At 47.6% G+C, this 16,051-nt stretch overlaps 1 protein-coding gene across 3 annotated transcripts in view; it reads right to left on the bottom strand.

Annotated features, from left to right (window-relative positions):
- Nucleotides 1-1,506: 1,506 nt before the first annotated feature.
- nhsl2 (NHS-like 2) overlaps nucleotides 1,507-16,051 on the bottom strand; it is a 28,259-nt gene continuing 13,714 nt past the window's right edge. For 2 of the 3 annotated variants that reach the window (XM_088424749.1, XM_088424821.1), the window contains exons 3-10: nucleotides 12,831-12,931; nucleotides 11,036-11,234; nucleotides 7,765-7,968; nucleotides 6,706-7,702; nucleotides 5,494-6,637; nucleotides 5,142-5,427; nucleotides 4,299-4,416; nucleotides 1,507-2,355 (exon numbers count right to left, since the gene is read on the bottom strand). In XM_088424749.1, coding sequence (XP_088280875.1) covers nucleotides 2,055-2,355; nucleotides 4,299-4,416; nucleotides 5,142-5,427; nucleotides 5,494-6,637; nucleotides 6,706-7,702; nucleotides 7,765-7,968; nucleotides 11,036-11,234; nucleotides 12,831-12,931 — 3,350 coding nt within the window. In that variant the 3' untranslated portion in view covers nucleotides 1,507-2,054. Of the gene's footprint in view, nucleotides 2,356-4,298; nucleotides 4,417-5,141; nucleotides 5,428-5,493; nucleotides 6,638-6,705; nucleotides 7,703-7,764; nucleotides 7,969-11,035; nucleotides 11,235-12,830; nucleotides 12,971-13,042; nucleotides 13,074-16,051 lie in introns of all 3 variants that reach the window. The other variant, XM_088424898.1, reaches the window with a different exon arrangement.

Raw genomic sequence — 16,051 nt, 5'->3', positions numbered from 1 at the left:
AACCTTCAAGAAGAGATCTGGAGTCTGGACTAAAATAAAGAAGAAAAACAAAAAAGTTTGAACCTGAGGCCCACCCACCCTGTAGCAACAACAAAAAACACACACGAGACTTGCTTTGCCAACAGTGGCCTCTAGTGGTCAAAAAGCGGAGAGACAGGCAGGGGCATTGCGGAAATCTTGATTCAACATTTTGAAGCAGTAAATCCCAAAAACAAGGAGGTAGGGTTAGGGTTAAGGTTAAGGGTTAGGTTTAGGGTTAAGGATTAGGGGTTAGGGAATAGGATTTAAAGTAGGATTAGGCACAAAGTGAAAACGCCCCCCAAAAACATCAGGAGGTAGGGTTAGGGTTAAGGGTTAGGAGTTAGTGTTAAGGGTTAGGGTAGTGTGACGCACCAAATAAAAAGACATCAGGAGGTAGCGTTAGGATGCTACTTTGTGGTTTTTCACTCAGTCCAACGTCACTGTATTTTTCCATTCATCCCACAAGGCAGAAAATAAAGGCGGTGGGGTTTGGCAATGTGTTTTGCACATACGTACCTTCAGTAGTCAATCACAGGCAAACAAAGGCTTTACCCAAGAAAAATAATTTATTTATGATAGAATCATTTGATGGCACTGGCATGTGGGAATGAGGCGCTTTTCTGGGCAGCTACACATCAAACCACTCAATGGGCCACCGGTGGATTTCATACATATACTTTTAAATACGTCTTTTTTTTCCCACAAGGAATAACAAAAGTAGAAGTCCAATAAATTGGCTGATTCCATGGATACATGTTGCTCTAGGCCGCCCCCAAGTGGCGGTGAGATGCTATTTTCCCTCATCTTAACTCAAAGAGAAGACAAACGCTTGACTTCGCTGGGAGATTATCTGATGCGTCGCACGTGCACTAAAATGGAAAGAGTTGGGACGTGCCTGCTAACTTGATGTCCATGGTAGGAATTTGTCCTGCTTCTGTTAGCAAGACTGCCAACATGGTTGCTCCCACTACACGCACAAAAAAAACAGCAGTGCTTGCTTGAAACAAGGCAATAAACACACCTGTACAGCTTTTCAACCACTAAACATTTCAAAGAAAGCATTACATGACGAGCGAAGATTGACATCACCATGAAGGTGGCGCTGCATCTTTCTGCCACCAGAGGGAGTGCAAGACATTTGCAAGGGGATAGTCAGTGCGCCGTGATGCAACCTTCACGTGCCCTCATTGGTCCATCTGAAGGTCAAGCGCGGGAAGGCAGTAAAAAGAGGACAAGCGTTTTTTTTTTTTTTTGAGGGGGAGGTTGACACTTTGCTCGTTGACATTCCTCTAGTGTAGGTCAAAATAACGAAGGGAGCCAGGGAGAGGGCAGGATGTGACATCATGCATGGGGGGGGGGGGGGCGTTTTGGATGATCAAGTGGTTGACAAACACACACAGAACGGTCCCCTCTGGTTGGTTGGTTGTGGTTGTCCTTCGCCGCCGTCACTGGAGACCAAAAACACAACAAGATGAGAGACCCCCCCCCCCCCCCCCCCCCCTTCCCAAGCCTGCTTCATGCTCTCCATGCAGAAATTCCACAGGCATTCTGATGAGGATGATGATGGTGATTTATTTTGCACACGCACACACACGCACACACACACACACACACACACTTAGTCCTGTGCAGACATTTCTGTCCTTTGCGTTCTGTCCATTTGTGCGCGTGTCTTCCACAGCATGGGAAGCGTGTCAAGGTCAGAAGACATCGTCTGTGCACAACCCATTCCAAGTAGTGTCTGTGAACGTCCGAAAAGATAGATCCAAGTTGGGCGGGCAACGGCCTCTTGACATTGAAGAAAAGTGCTTTAGTCCTTTGTGGGCGTGGCATAAGCCAAATGCGACTGGAAATAATTGGTCCGGAAATCACACCATTTGCTCCCATCTTCATCCGCGATGCTTGCTAGCATCCAGGAGAAAAAATACAGAAGCGTTTTTGGGGTGGCAGACTCCAAGCAAGCCGGGGGACCATTTGCTCCAAAAGTGCGCTCCGATGGAAGGGGACAGGAGAAACGGTCGACCGGAAGCAGCTCACTGAGGGTTGGCTTTGCCTCGGCCGGAGCTGAGGTCCTCGCCCTCGACGGAGAGCTCGGCGACACGTCGCGCTAGGGGGTTTGTGCTCTTGAGAAGTTCGGCGGCGGACACCCTGGCCCCCGCACTAGAAGACTTGCTGCCCTTCTTCTGCAGCAGAGCCATGAAATTCTCGTTGCGCGAGCTGGACCTCTGGCCGCCGCCTGCGCCGACGTTGGCCTGCTTGACCGGCGACGTCAGGCTCTGGCGACTGGCGAAGGAGTCAGAAGGCTCCTTGCGACCCAGAACCTTTCGCTTGGACCTGCACCGGCGAAAGAGATGGGACAAAGAAAACCACAATGTGGTGGCTGTAGATAATCTTGCTATTATCTCTTTCCATGCCATGGATGAGAATTCTCCTCTTTTAAGTGGACCGCCGATTAACGGTCTTCCTTGAATGTTATTTTCACATTACAAAGTGGAATAATTAAGTTTTTTCGTCCCCTCTTTACGGCATTTTTCAATTGTCATGACCTGTGGGGTTGACTGTGTTTATGTTGTTTTGCCTCCCTCTTCAGCATTTTAAAGTAATTGCTCTTATTTTTTGGTGGCGTCAAACTGCCTGCGCTTCAACACGTCACAAAGATGCTGGTCTACCATTGGTCGAACTTGTTCCTTAACCAAGCCCAAAACTCAATTCAGCGGTTTGTGAAATTTCCTTGCGATGCCGACCCATGCAACCATGTCGTCGCCGGAAAAGGTGCTTTAGTTTGAGTTCGCTAGCAAAGATGCATGATCCAGATTCCTTTGTGTCCATAACACGATTTAGCCCTTCCACTCCCGTTGGCACAATGCTTTTGAAAAAGCGGCAACGGTTACAGGAAGGCTAGCTATAAGATGCGCTGGCATCCCACGGTCCATGACGCACTTATCTACACATTCTAGTGGCTACTAGCAACTTTTCCATACGCAACAAGCCAGTGCTGGGCCCACTGTCAACAAGCTAGCTTGCCTTGTCAATTAACCATCTAGTATTGCACAAGTATATTGATAATATGTGTTATTTATTTTGTTACAATGGATGACAATGATTATTATGTATTGTAGCCGTTTGCTGATCATTTTTACTTTTCTGACACCTTTTTTGTACAAGTATGGGAATCCCAGTAGTATATTGAGGCGCACATTTATGCATACGTTGTTCGTGTTTTGCAACAAAGTCATTTCCACTTCTATGACACTTTTTGTACAAGAATCAAATTCTGTGGGATCGACAGTTCCAATGGTATTTGTATTTTTAATGATGATATGCTACTATACACCTAATCTACGGAAGTGGATTTTTTTTCTACTGATTTTCCAAGTATCTTATACTTATAAACAAGTAATATATGCCATAAGCTTTATTTTTTTCAAAAGAAATTAAAATAAAAAAAAGAAATCTATAGTGAGAGTGTTAACCACAAAAGAGCTACAACTAAAGCCCAGTTTCCACGGAGATCTACTCAGCTAGAGTCGATAACATCAATGAAAACGGACTACTTTTTTGAGAACTGCAAAGTAATAGGTACTGAAAAAAGTGTGTAGGGTAGAGCAGAGTAGACCCGGGTGGATTTCTTGGTGGAAACCACTTTTGTCGAGCAGAGTATACTAGACCAGAGTAGAGTCAATAACGTCAATGGAAAGTAACTACTTTTTAGAGAACCGCAAAGCGGTAGGTACCAAAAAAAGCGTGTCGAGTCGAGCCGGGTCAATATCTTGGTAGAGACCGCTTTTGTCGAGTAGAGTGGACCAAAGTAGAGTAGCATAGAGTCCATAACGTCAATGGAAACAGACTGCTTTTGTGAGAACCGCAAAGTAGTAGGTACCAAGAAAAAAAAAGATGGACAGCAGACCGCGCAGACGTGTAGAGTGGAGCGAAGAATAGCCAGGTTGATTTCTTGGTGGAAAAGAGTTGGACCAAGTCCTCCACATGCAAATCTCCTCTTCTCTGCTGTCTCAATATCAGCCTGAAGCTTCCTTAACATTATTCCGAGCTATTTTAAGCACCACGCTGAAAAATGACAAGCTTCTGTTGCTAAGAGACGAGCGCGGCCGGCGCGCGCACATGCGAATCGATATCTCAGTGAGGAAAGAAAGAAAAGTGAGACGCGGCGGTCGCTGCCGTAGCTGTTGCCAGGTAACCTCCTTCTCTGCCCGCCTTATGGCAAGTTCCTCGTGAGCCCGACGTTGCTCACGGGCGGAGATGCACGGTCAAAGTCTGACCTGTGTATGATGGTGAAGAGGTCTTCGGTGGTGTGCGCGGCAGGCGCGCTGGCCATGAAGTCTTCGTCCGTTTCCTCCACGATGTGAAGCAGCGTTTTGTCGCTGGCCGCGCCGTCATCTGAAAGGCACACCAAGTCGTCGCCGTTATTCGCGCCGCATGTTTGCATCACCCAAAAGCAGCCATTCCTCACTCAAGCCCCTTTCACAGCGTAGGAACCGAATCAGGAACTTCCTGACTTCCAGCTTCCTGATAAATACGTATATATAGATCTCAGAACCGACGAATGATGAGAATGCTCCGAAAAACGACCAATTAAAAATGTAGGAGTTGCAATTATCATCCATCATTGTAAAATAGATGTCCATCATGTGTCCGTAAATAATTTGCATTAATTATCAGATTGGGTCTAGGCCAGAAAATGCAAGGTAGAAGTTGTTAATTCCCTAATTATTCCTATTCCCGTTTTTTATTGTACTGTAAACACTTTATTTCACCTGTAGCCTACGTGCAGCTGAAAAGCAGACAAATGTTTACAAAAGCCGTTTTCTATAGTTGTAGGGCAGGCAGTTATAGGAGACGACATCTGCCATTTAAGATTCATGTAAACCATCCAATGAAAATGATTGCTAATGGCACTCTTGTCCCCTGTAGTAAACAGGAAGATGTCAATATTATAGCCTAGGGTTAAACCTTAGTTGGCTTTGTTCTAGGGCTGCACGATTATGGCCAAAATAATAACCATCATTAATTTGGTCAATATTGAAATCAAGATTATTTATCACAATTATCAGAGTTCCTGGGCTTTAATATGTGACAGGGTCTTTTGCATGAATATCCAATACCTGCGTCAGAGGCACTGATGCCTTCCGGCTCCGCTTGGGAGGAAATCGGCTGGGAAGAGTAAAGGGAAGACTCTGTAAAAGAATCTTCTCCCAAGTGATTCTCATCCTGTGTTGACATTTCCGGGCTTATGGTAATGTTGTCTGGCGGGAACGCATCTCCGGGAGACGAAAGGCCCAACGGGCTGTCGGTCGGTGAAGTCTGGCGATCCGTAGCGGTGTTCGCCGAGGTTTGGGCGGATGACGGGAGGAGTAGAACATTGGGCTTCTTGGGCACAGGGGGAGGAACCTGCCAAGAAAATGTTTTGAGCACATATTTCTTAACTAGCCCATAGAAAAAAAAAGAGTTTCCCACCTTGGGTTTCTTTTTGTCGGAGAGCTCTGCCAGACAGGAGATTGTCATTCTTGACGGAAGGGTCTTGCTCTTGTCCTGGAGTTCCAGGGTCTCCTGGGTGCTGCAAGGAGAAGGGAGGGAACCCCCGTCCTCCGGTCCAAGCTGAAGGTCGCCATCAAATTCCGGCTCCAAAACGGGATCTTCCAGAAGCGGCTGGGGGTCTGGAAGGGGAGGGAGGTCGAAGAGGCACTGGGCAAAGGGGGCGCGTGGGGTGGACGAGAAATTATAATCAGGGGCCACGGATGGATTTGAAAGACTTTGTGACAGAGGTTTTTTGGGTTTGGGTTTCTTCATCACTTTGTAAATGTTGCCAAGGGGCACAGGGCGGTCCACGGGCGAAGCTGGGGGCGAGTCGAGGGTGAGGGGGGGTGTGGTGGACTGGGATTTCAGAAGCAGGTTCAAAGGGCGTTTTGGCAGAGGGGGTTTAACAGCCACCGGCGGCTTGGGTTTGGGTAGGGTCGGAGGAGGGCTGGCGTCATCTTCAAAGTCTCTGCACTGCTGCTCTTCCTCGATGGTGTCTGACGCACCGTCCGGGCAGTCCTCCAGATCGCCTCGCGAGACCGAGCGGAGCCGAATGGTTTTCAGCTCGTTCTGGGTCACCACGGGGAGAACCTGCGAAGAGCTCGGGCTCATCTTTCCAGGTTTTGCCGCGGCAGATGTGTCCGAATGCCGTCTGCTGGCCTTCTGCTTTGGCTTGATGGACGAGAGCTCCAGATGGGCGTTTCCCGGCATCTCAAAAGATAATCTGGACCTGGCGGCGGGATCCTTCGGCGACGGTAGGGAAGATTTTCTTTCAGGGATCTTCGGCCGCATCTTACATCCTGGTGTCGTGGACGACGACCCCGCTCCCCCCGCGCTCGCTGCCTGACTGAGCGGCACGGTGGGCGTGGGAGTTTCCGACTGGCTGGAATAGCCGCTTGACGGGGACATGAGTCCAGGGGGCTTGAAGGGCGAAACGGGCTTGACGTCCATTTCCGTGATGAGGTGCGACGGCGACGTGGCTCTGGAGGTAGCCGGCGAGTTGAGCAATGATTCGGAACTGCCTCTGACTTTCATACATTCGATAATAGTCGTACCCGTGGCAGTGCTGGAGCCCGATAGCGATCTGGAATAAGAAATAAAGCATCGGCATGAGGAAAAGATTCAGAGCGGCTAGGTCCCAAACAATCCTACCTGTAGGGGTCATTGTTCTTCCATTCTCCCAACTGCCAGTGAGAGTGCAAAGTTGGTTCCGCCTCCCTCTCGGGCGCATGAACCTCCAGGTTCGGAGGTCCGTCGCAGCTTCCTGGGCAGAGCTCCCCGGATCTGGAGGCGGGCAAAAGGAAATCGGGCTGGAAGTCCGGGAAGTGGTCCCTCGGGATGTGGAGGCTCTTTGGCCGCCCGTCCCGATGCGGACCGCCCTCATGGTGGATCCTCCCCTCGGCCTGGCCGAGGTTCTTCATGAGCGAAACGCTCCTCACCGGAGGGGGCGGCTTGCGCTTAGACTTCTTAAGCGAGATGGAACGCGACCGTAGGCACAAACGTCCGTCGGCACCATAGTCCGAAGCCGAAACGGAAATGGTGTCCGCGGTGCTGGCGCTGTCTTCCGAGCTCCCTCGGGGATAGAGGAGTGCGAAATTCTCACCCAGGCCCAAAAAGTTATGATGATGCCACTGGTGCTCCGCAGACGTCCCGTTGCCATTCCCGGCGAACGCCGGAGTCCCGTCCGCTCGATTGGCGCCGATCTCAGTCAAGCAAAACGACGCGGAGTCTGTGGGCGTGGAGAGAGAACGTTCGCGGAACTTGAACGCGTTGGCCGCAGCTAAAGAGCGCGCCGACATCCCTCTTCCTCGCCCTCCGTCCGCCGGGGCCCCCTCCGTCTCACTCCTCTTCTCCATCCCCGGCACATTGCTCCTCCGCCTCCCGGAAACGTCAGACGCGGTCGAGAAGGAAACAGACTGGGAGTTGCTCACTAACATCAAGCCTTCCTGAGCCCCGCCTCCCGTGTGACCGATGACACTGTGCTGTTTGGGCGGAACCGCCGGCCCCTTCTTGGCTATGTAGTTGTAAGGCTCGTTCCAGGCCCCCGGGGAGAAGGTAGAACCTTTCGGACCGTTCCAGCTGCTGGATGGAGTATTGGAGCAAATCAGCCCGGAGTGCTCCATGGTTCCCGGTCGCTCCAGGACAAGACCTATGAAGGAAGGGATTTGTGAAAGACATCTACAAACGTGAATTTCTCAATCTGGCACACACCTGCGGGCGAGGTGGCGTCCAGGTTGGAATGTATCTTCCTCAGGGTCAGTTTCTGCTGAGGGGTCTCCGTGACGGGCTCCAGCGAGCGAGGTTGATGAAGGTTCTCCGGTTGATGAAGGTTCTCCGCTGGAGAGGGGGATGGGGATGCTGAGTGCTGCAGGAGGTCAACACCATAGAACCTAGAGCCTGCGCCGCCGCTTTCACCTGCGGATAGAATAGAAGCGATGGTCATCTTGGGCCGTCCGCTGAAAAGATGAGCAAGGCAAACGTGTCCGCGCCAAATGACCGTGATGTACTCGTCCAAATAAAAAAGTGTCGGCAGAAGCCAAACAAAGGTGACAGCAAACATTATGAATCTATTATGTATCGAGCAGGCGTTGGCCAAAAAACGTTTTGACGGTATACCAGGATTTGATCAGTCTGTGGATTCGTTATCTACTGTACATGTTTGCTAACTAGCGCGGTTAACATGGCTGATAAATGTCCAAACAAACCAAGTCCGCTGTGTGGGAAGTTTTCGGCTTTGGAAAAAGAGCGGACGAGTGCCGCATGAAATTCTATCGCACAGATGAAGTGTGTGTGGGGCTGAGTGTGTACAAAATAATGAACGCACGCACATGAAAGGCAAAAGATAATATTCACAATGTAGTAATAATTAATTACATTTGATGTGTTCAATCAGAAAGATTCCACTTATGTGTTTATTGTTAGCCATTCCACTTATGTGCTTATTGTTAGCCTGCGGGTTTTGGTCACATGAGGTTTGTTTTTATTTAATTTACTGTATTTTTCAGACCAGAGTCCGCAACAAGAAAAATTGAACAGATAATTAATTTCCGTCATGCACAGGCCACACCGAATAAGGCTCAGGATTCAACGTTGAATATTTAGGCAGAAAGCTTTTTAAAATGTTTTTTTTTAAACTTGCAGTACCAACATATTTTAAACATAACACCAACACACTTGAATTGTAAGAATACTGTACTGCACCAATACAACAGTAACACACCTGATTGATTAACTCGTGGAGTTTGCCGCCTGATGGCGAGTAAGCAAAATAAAAAAAACCTCTAGCTAAGACACACTGCGACTAAAACCCACAAGGTTCAAAGCGCAAGAAAAAAGTAGTGACTTATCAACTGAAATTCATGGTACATTTTCATTTACAATGATGGCTAAAATTTACAAAATGGCTATTTAGCAAGTATGTTTAAAAATGATATATTTTAGACCTATAATTTCAATAGCATAATACTGTAAAACAATAATAATTTTGCCCAAGGGTTATCATAGTGTGTCCTCCAAGGCCGAATCAACCACTTTTTGTCAACAAGGTGTCAAAATGGCGTCCAATCGTTGACTTGGACATTTTCTCCCCTTGAATGAAGATTGCAAAGAAAATTTGTTTGGATCTCCCTGAATCCTACCTGCCTCGTTGTAAGCCTTAGTAGAGAAAGAAGAGGCGGCAAAATGTCATATTTAGTTCACTGGCTTCCATTCACGCTTCTTCTTCTGTTGTTTTTTTGCTCACTTTTCTTTTGCTTCTCTTTTTAGGAGAGGTAGAGTAGCGGGTTACCATGGCAACAGCAAGTTGACTGCCAGCTACCTGCTCACTCGTGCCCGTCGCGAGAGCAAGACGCGATGCGGCACCATCAACGCACCTGACCGTTTACTCAAAGGGGGTAAGTTACGTTATTTACTGGTCCGACATTCATCATTCGTCGGAGCGCCGCCCCGTCCCGTCATCATCTGTCCCTTATTTTTTCAAGCCAGGTGACAGTAATTGTCAGTCAGTATGAGTATTTTTGCACACCTTCCGCAACCACTAGCGCGTGACATTTGTTCTTTTTTTTTTTTTGGGTCCGTCATTCGTCAGGTGCTGGACCACTCCTGTCTGCACTCTAACTGATGATTTTTTCTGTTTCAGTAGACAGTTCAGAAGAGTTTCATTAACATTTGTCTAAATTTCATTTGTCACATACACTACGAGTAAAACAAAATATTGGTGAGGTTAATTTTACTAAAACAAGTCTTTAATTATGAATTTAAAAAACTTCTATCTTGCATTTCCTGGTCAAGAGCCAATCCGAGAAAAAATGCCAATTTGTTCTGCATTCCAAGATTGTTAAGATTGCTGAAAATTGCTATTCCGACATTTTAAATTTGTTTTTTTTTTTTAATTGTTTTTTAGCATTCCCGTCATTCGTCAGTCCATCTGCAAAACGGGTCTCCACAATACAAAATGATTTCCGGAATGGATTAATTTCATAAATAGACAACCTATAACAGAATACAGACAATAAATAAAAATAAAGAATATTATTATTTATTGTCTGTATTCAATCAATCAATCAATCAAATTTTATTTATATAGCCCTAAATCACCGAAGTCTCAAAGGGCTTCACAGAATGAAAAGAGGTCATACAGAGACATCTTTTCAATGTAAGGTACACAACAGCATCCCCTGTCAAAGCTCCCAGAAGGGGAAGGAAAAACTCAAAAACCCCAATTTGGGGAAAATCAGAAACCTCCAGAAGGGACCACAGGTGGGAGGAGCCCCCTTCCAGGCCCACAGGTTGAAGTGGATGCTGCATGTACCGAACACAGAAACAATATAAATTACAGAAAACATATTGTGCTATATAGTGCAGTGATGTCTTGACAGCAGGCAAAGCCATTGGGCAGGAACCATCCCGCATTCCAGCCAGGTGGACCGCAGACGGCTAGACTCCTAACCCGTGATGGTCGACCAGCGCAGGACCCAATGGAGGCGGTCAAGTCAAGTATTCTGTAATTTTAGATGAAAAATGAGCTCGCCCTTGACTATAGAGACTCGTTTGCATGGCTATGCTCTCCCCTTGGTTAGCTCCTACCCTATGCTAGTCGTTTCGCTTCCTGTGATGTGGAGGGCTCATGTGGGCGCTGGGACAACGAGGCAGTTTTTGGTAGAGTGGCTCAATCTGTGTTTCGGCCCAGATTTCAGACATTTTACGATTTTTTTTTCATCGCCTACTTTATGATTTGCTCTATTGTTTGGAATGGAAGTCTGCTCAGGGAAGTGAACATCACTGTGTAATGTTACCACGTGTATGTAACTTTTTAGAATTATCTGCTCGAATCGAAACGTCTGCAGGTTCTGGATAACGCCCTTGGAAACATTTGCTCTCCATACTGGACCAAACGAATTTCGCATCTAGAGGTACAGCTGTACAACGTCAAGCTAGCTCCAGATAGCGGATTTTTTCCGGGCGAACCGGCGGACGGCCTTACCCGCAGCATCGGAAGCCGGCTCGAATCCGCCGAGGCGCCGGCGAGGTTTTTCCGCCACGGAGGGTCCGGCGCTCCAGCCTAACGGGAGGCGGTCCGACTCGCTGGGGGACGGCGATGGCGAGGGGGACGGGCTGGCCAGGGACCTCAGTCCGAAGACCGAGGTGGCGGTTTCATCCTCGTAGAGCTGCTTGGATGCCGGCTGGGAGGAAAGTCCATCAGATGGGTTACAAAAAGTCAAGGCTACTGAGAAGCCATTTTCTATAGTCGCTTATTCTCACAAGGGTCGCCGGCTTGCAGTGCTTCAGTATTTTTTACAAAGCCCCGCCTCCTCGAGGAGGGCCGGACCTGGCCCTCGGGCCTTGAGTTTGACACCTGTGCATTAGTCAAAGAATTTGAACTTTCTTCTGAACGCGGACACCCCTGAGCGACACGTTTTCCAGCTTGTCTCCCTTGGAGGAGGACGTACGTCGGGTGCTGTCACAAGGAATTTGGATCCGAGTCATCTCCCGGGACTCTTGGAGCCCAATCGAAATGCGCCCCGGCAGGCGTGAACTTGACAGAGCAACTTAAAAGGCTCCAAGCGGAGTCAGCTCAGGACTCTCAGCGCTCACTAGTCTAGCTCCAGATGGGATGCTTTCGGAGCCCATGTGAAGATGCTTTTTGAGTGGCTGGCTGCCTGCAAGATAGGGGCATCACTCAGATATTCAATGCCAGATACTTAAGTATTAAATTGATACGTAAGTACATTAAGGACATTCTTTCCAAATACTTAAGTAGTAAATTTACACTCAAGTATTGAGATTGAATGCCTGGACTCTTAAAAAATGAAACTCCGTCCCTGGCATTGAATGAGTTAATCACAATAAGAATCATAGTAGCCCAGGTGCACTGTATTTCCCAGATCATCAACCTTAACCAAATCCGCCATTTCTACTGTAATTCAACATTGAATTAACATCTGAGAACACACATTCGCAATACTGCACCCCAAAATGTTTTTGTGAACCAGTGAGGGTGTGAAAAGTGAAGTGCATGGTAGCCAGGGGCCACAATACCTGGAAATCAAGCAAACAAGTATTTATTTTTATTCATTTATTACTTTATATAATAAATATTATATTATATTTAATATACTATTTATATGCTTTAGTTATTTACAAAAAGTGCTTTCTGTTCCAGTTGATAAGGTTTTGTGGTCATCTCGGCCAGCCCTGCGTGATGAAGCAGCTAATGCTACCAAACCAAGTGCAAATTCTTGACCATTTAGAAAAGGGAGAAAAATTAATGATTAGGATTCTGACATTGACAGCAAAGTAGAGTGTAGGAATAATTTTATATTTATTGGACATTTGCTCGACCGCATCGAAGCTGTTTGCAGCTTTTTGATGTTATTGTCAAACTTGAACTAACGTCATGGTAGTAATGGCACCGAACGATTTTTTTTTTCTTGAGAGCTGTTTCCTCTCCAATCCACCATTCTTTTTTTCTATCACGACTCTACATCTCCTTTTTTTGCACATCGTATGCCGTGGACCGCCGGATAACGGATGGAGGGCCGCGAGTGGCCCCCAAGCCGCAGTTTGGAAGGCGGTGTCATAAGCGATAAATTCCTAATGAAGATGTCACATTAGGAGACGCTCGCATATTGGGATAAAAGCTTTTTGCAAGTCACGTGGCTGCACTCGAACGGATTTCAACGGCGCCCTCTTCCATTAGCGTCGGCGGAGCAACTCGGGACGCGCCGAGCCGACCCGTGCCAAACACGCGGACTAGATGACGAGAAAAGATGATTTACCAGAAAGATGAAGTCGCTCCTGTCGTCGCAGAGCTCGGACGGCTGGCGGAACGTCTGACCCGGCGGCGCCTTGGCGTCGTCGCGCAGTTGCTCCGAAAAGTCTGCGCACAGCACAGCGCGGCCGAAGCTGTTAGCGTCGCCTTCCAGCAGGCGCCCAGGCGCGCGCGTCCGCCATCGCCTGGAAGGAAGTCTTTGGTGCGCCTCAACTCAACTCTCCCTCCGCCTCACTCTTTCCTTCTCCGACTCCCCCGTGCTCCTGCCCCCATGCAGGCCTTTGTAAACAGATTCCAGCCCCCAGCCCCCAACGCGTTCACTCCCCCCTCACAACCCGGCAGCCAATCGTTTCCCCCCGAAACATACTCCTGACCCAGTCTCCACTCATCCCTAAAGCCCCTCAGCGAGAACTGGGTTAAACTTGCTCCATATGGATTCCATACTGGTGCTGGTGGTGTGGTTGCTAAGCAACGCAAGCAGTAGGGGGATTGGGAATACTTGAGATCGCTGAGTTGGCCAAAAGTTTTTTTTGTTTTTTCGTCAGGAGGCAGGAGGTGCTGGGGACACCTCAGTGGAGCTTCCAGCATAGGTGTAGCCACCCCATTTGCAGGAGAAAGAAACAGATACACTCATATACGAATATTTGTGGGGGAAAGTAATATCCGGACAAGAAAAACATGTGGTTTGATCCGGCTCAGCCCCTCCACCTGCGCTACTGAACGATCCTCCAGCCACGTGACCGATTTCTTTCCTTAAACATTATCATCACGAGTACCCGAAGGCAGCAATTTGATGCTTTTGCCATTGGATCAAGTAGCGAGGCAGGCGCTAGCTGAGTTTTGTTTTCAGGTGGCCGAAGAGTAAACCGAGAGCGATGCCCCCTACTGGCTGGAATGAGATGCACGAACTCATGTGACGTGCTTGTGTTCGTGTTAACGGCCCCGTGTTGCTCTGGACTAGATCTGGCCAGCCGAATCCCATTTCCACACTCAGAAACAAAACAATAGCAAACTGGAGGAACAACGGGCAATTTTTCAAACAACTACTTGAGCAGCATTAATGTATTTTGCTCACTTTGGCCAGGAGCATAAAGTGAGGGAAAATATTTTGCTTTCTAAAAACGAAATCTCTTTATTCACCGCAGTGTTTTGAAGACAATTTGTTTTTATGTATCTACATTGATGACGTCAATCACATAATTGACTTACATTGTCGCACCCTCATACCTCACTACCAAATGTAATATCAGGAGTGGCCAGAAGCGGCGCCCAAAACAAAGATCGAGCCAAACAAAGCACAAATGAAAGAAGCGTTAAAGGATCAACTAAATCAGTTCACAAACATCATTATTGCGACTGCCGCCCATGGTTGCTACATGGCTGCTACAAGTAATGTTTTTTTTTTTTTTAAATCTTTGTAATCACCTTGCCCACCAGCACCAGTGATTTATTTCAAGAAGGCTTGGTGACAATGTTAAAAGTCACTTATTTTAGTAATGATGTCATGTACCTGTCACTGAACACTGCAATGCGGGCTGCAAATGGCACAATGCTGGTCTGCTATTGGTCGGCCTCACTTGTTTCAAAATGGCGGCAGGTTAAAGCTTTGTTCTATCGCGAGTGGTTACAAAACCGTATTTATATTGCATTTTACTGCTTAATTCAAAGTTGAAAGGGTTAGCCATTGGTCCCAAGATTGCTAATGACGTTAAAGAGAGAAGTAAGAAGATGATTTATATGGAACGAAATACGAAGCTAGCCTAGCCCTGGCTACCCTCACCAGGGAACATGGCCCACGTTAGCCAAGTTTGCTACCGTCTTGGTTTGAAGAAAAGAACTAGCAGATTGAGCCAATGTTCGAGCCCGCCCCCGTTCACACGCCGGGCCATTAAGATGATGTTTATCTTGTATTCTTCAAGCGCTTTAGTTTTGAATATTCACTTATATATTACTCTGAAAATATGTGCTTTTAATCTGGAAGGCTGTGCTATATTTCTTTTTCCTGCTTTTACCTTACTACCAAACACGTCCTATAGATTTGGCGTTCTCCCCCAATGACGCAAACGTCATTGACTGCAATTGAAATGCGTGGCTTGTTACGCCGTCCACATCGTCGATCTGAACCAAGCAGAACTTCTTTTGCCAAAGCGCAGAGAGCCGCAACATGAGGATGAAAGAGCCGCAGGTTGCTAAACCATGTCCTAGTGTCTTTTTTTTTCTTTTTTAAAATTTTTAACATATCACCAGAAGTTAGCATTTGAACTGGGGTGTGTATACTTTCTTTACTCCCATCTTGATAGCCGTCATAGCTGCGGGGCGCTGTACTGGGAACAATCCTCCTGCATGTGGGTCGCAAAGGTACCATGCTAAGAAACACAAAAAGAAAAGAAGAAAAAAAAAACACCCTGCCCCTTGGCCACCTTCATCCAGACGAGCACTGGGACGTCACTAAAGCGCGCATTGTTAGCATCTCAAATTCAGTCAACAGTCAATGTGTGTGTGTGTGTGTGTGTGTGTGTGTGTGTGTGTACACAGCCATTCAGCAAGGCAGCCAGACATGCGGGATAATAAGAAGCAGCCGGGTCAGCCTTTGAGAGTCGCACAGGGGAAATGGACACAAACAAAGGGCCTGCTCCATCTTTGTCTGCACGTCCACTTGGCTTCCCTCGGACCACCGTCCAGAGGAGGCGTTTTTTTTTTTTTTTTTGTCTGAACGGCCTGCTCAAACGGAGACCCAGCAGTTGGACAGTAAAAGCTGGCTCGGGCCAAGCCTCTAAACGGCAGCGAGCGTCGGCACCCGTTGGCCCAAACGCCGGCAGAGCGCTCCCGGCTTTGTAAATATCGGCCGGAGCGGGATGAATGTTTAGTAGCGGTTACGGAAATTGACAACTTGCTGCCCGGACGATGACTGGTTTGCAGACGTCTCACTCATCAGGCAAAATACGTTACCTGCATGCTGAAAGGGACTCAACCCCGCCACAGAAGCCAAGAAAGGTTTCGAATTTTGCGTGAAACGCCTCGTCTCACTTCAACATAGTTCATTGACTTCAAGAAGTCAAGAGGATGGTGGCAAAGTATCATTTTTGTGAAAATGAAGCTCCTCCATTCGTTGCAAAAAAAATCCTTGACCACAAGATGGCAGCAGAGCACGAATGCTTCCTGAACAAAGCTCCTCAATTTAATTTTGGCATAGTTCATCGACCCCAAGGTTCAAAGGGGATGGTGGCG

The sequence above is a fragment of the Hippichthys cyanospilos genome, chromosome 1, assembly GCF_059441005.1.
Source record: "Hippichthys cyanospilos isolate Australia breed blue-spotted pipefish chromosome 1, RoL_Hcya_1.0, whole genome shotgun sequence".
Taxonomy (NCBI): Eukaryota; Metazoa; Chordata; class Actinopteri; order Syngnathiformes; family Syngnathidae; genus Hippichthys; species Hippichthys cyanospilos.
The sequence above is the reverse complement of the archived record's forward strand: the minus strand, read 5'-3'. Positions and strand labels throughout refer to the sequence as shown.